Source organism: Aplysia californica, unplaced genomic scaffold (assembly GCF_000002075.1).
Source record: "Aplysia californica isolate F4 #8 unplaced genomic scaffold, AplCal3.0 scaffold00305, whole genome shotgun sequence".
In the NCBI taxonomy this organism is placed as follows: domain Eukaryota; kingdom Metazoa; phylum Mollusca; class Gastropoda; order Aplysiida; family Aplysiidae; genus Aplysia; species Aplysia californica.
In genome coordinates this window covers 574,371-575,480 of record NW_004797575.1, presented here as the reverse complement: position 1 = coordinate 575,480, position 1,110 = coordinate 574,371, and the positions used below count along the sequence as shown (strand labels likewise).

The following is a 1,110-nucleotide window of genomic DNA, read 5'->3' as shown; positions in this document are numbered from 1 at the left end:
ACACACACACACACACACACACACACACACACACACCATCTCACCTATAAGCCCTCGCAGTGCCCCAAAGCGTCTCATACAAAGGCCTCCACAACTCCAAGTCCAGAACTCCAAAACCGCTCGAGTTAGCGGACATCTCGGCTGAGATCTCACCGGTCAGTTTCGCCACATGAGCTGTTATGTTGGCCAGCTATATATAACAACCATAACAGGACACACAAAGTTTATCAATTGATTCAGATAGTTAGGATCACAAGACTTCGAATTTTTTTTTAAAATGTATTTTTAAAAAATTAGCAGTCACAAATCGTCGATGACCAACTCTATGTGTATGTGTAATCATTAAAACATTGAAAGTACACCCCCCCCCCCCCTCTTTCAGGACATTCGAGATTTTTCGCCCTTGCCCGAAAAGGCTAAGTGACAGTGTAGATCTTTCCTACCAGAAGATCAGGGGTACGGCTGAAAGACAACAGTAAGAAGGAGCTAAGGAGAAGCAGTAGAAAGGCTGCAGAAAGAGTCAGGAGCCCGGAGGAGGGGGCAACGGAGGTGAGGAGGTGGGGAAAGAGAGTGGAGACGAAAGCAGACGACAGAACAGAGATGGGAAAGGAGGTGAAAGGAGAAAATTTTAGAGAAGGACAGTTCCGTCGCTATACGGATTCGAACCCGGGACCCATTGAATGAGAGGCGAACGTCTTAACCTCTAGGACACGAGCGTCCCCCAATAAAAACTATAACCTGGATACCATGGAACAAAACTTACCTGAGGGAGGCCACCGTTAACGGGCTGGGATTCGTTATTGCCCCTCAGATATGGCCATAGACCGTACTCGTTGTAAAAAGTTGACACCTGGTCACCATGGAAACTGTTGTTTGTATTTGCGTCGATACCATAGTCGTGTAGCCGGAAGCTGTAGTTGAAGCGACTACAAGGGGTATCGTAGAAGCTCCACGCAATGCGGAACTCTTTGTCCTGGGAAGGAAAGGAAACTGAGCAATGTTAGGGTGCCGCTGAAACAGAAACTACTGGACGAATCCCAGCATGATATAGAAATATATAGAGTTCGTTTGTCGATTTTGTGTTTGTGTGTGTGTGTGTGTGTGTGTGTG

General features: G+C 46.7%; 1 protein-coding gene across 1 annotated transcript in view; it reads right to left on the bottom strand.

The window, feature by feature from the left end:
* LOC101845341 (hyaluronidase conohyal-Cn1) overlaps window positions 1-1,110 on the bottom strand; it is a gene marked incomplete in the record, with an annotated part of 13,170 nt that overhangs the window by 7,495 nt on the left and 4,565 nt on the right. The window contains 2 exon segments of the mRNA XM_035970678.1: window positions 45-190; window positions 764-973. Coding sequence (XP_035826571.1) covers window positions 45-190; window positions 764-973 — 356 coding nt within the window.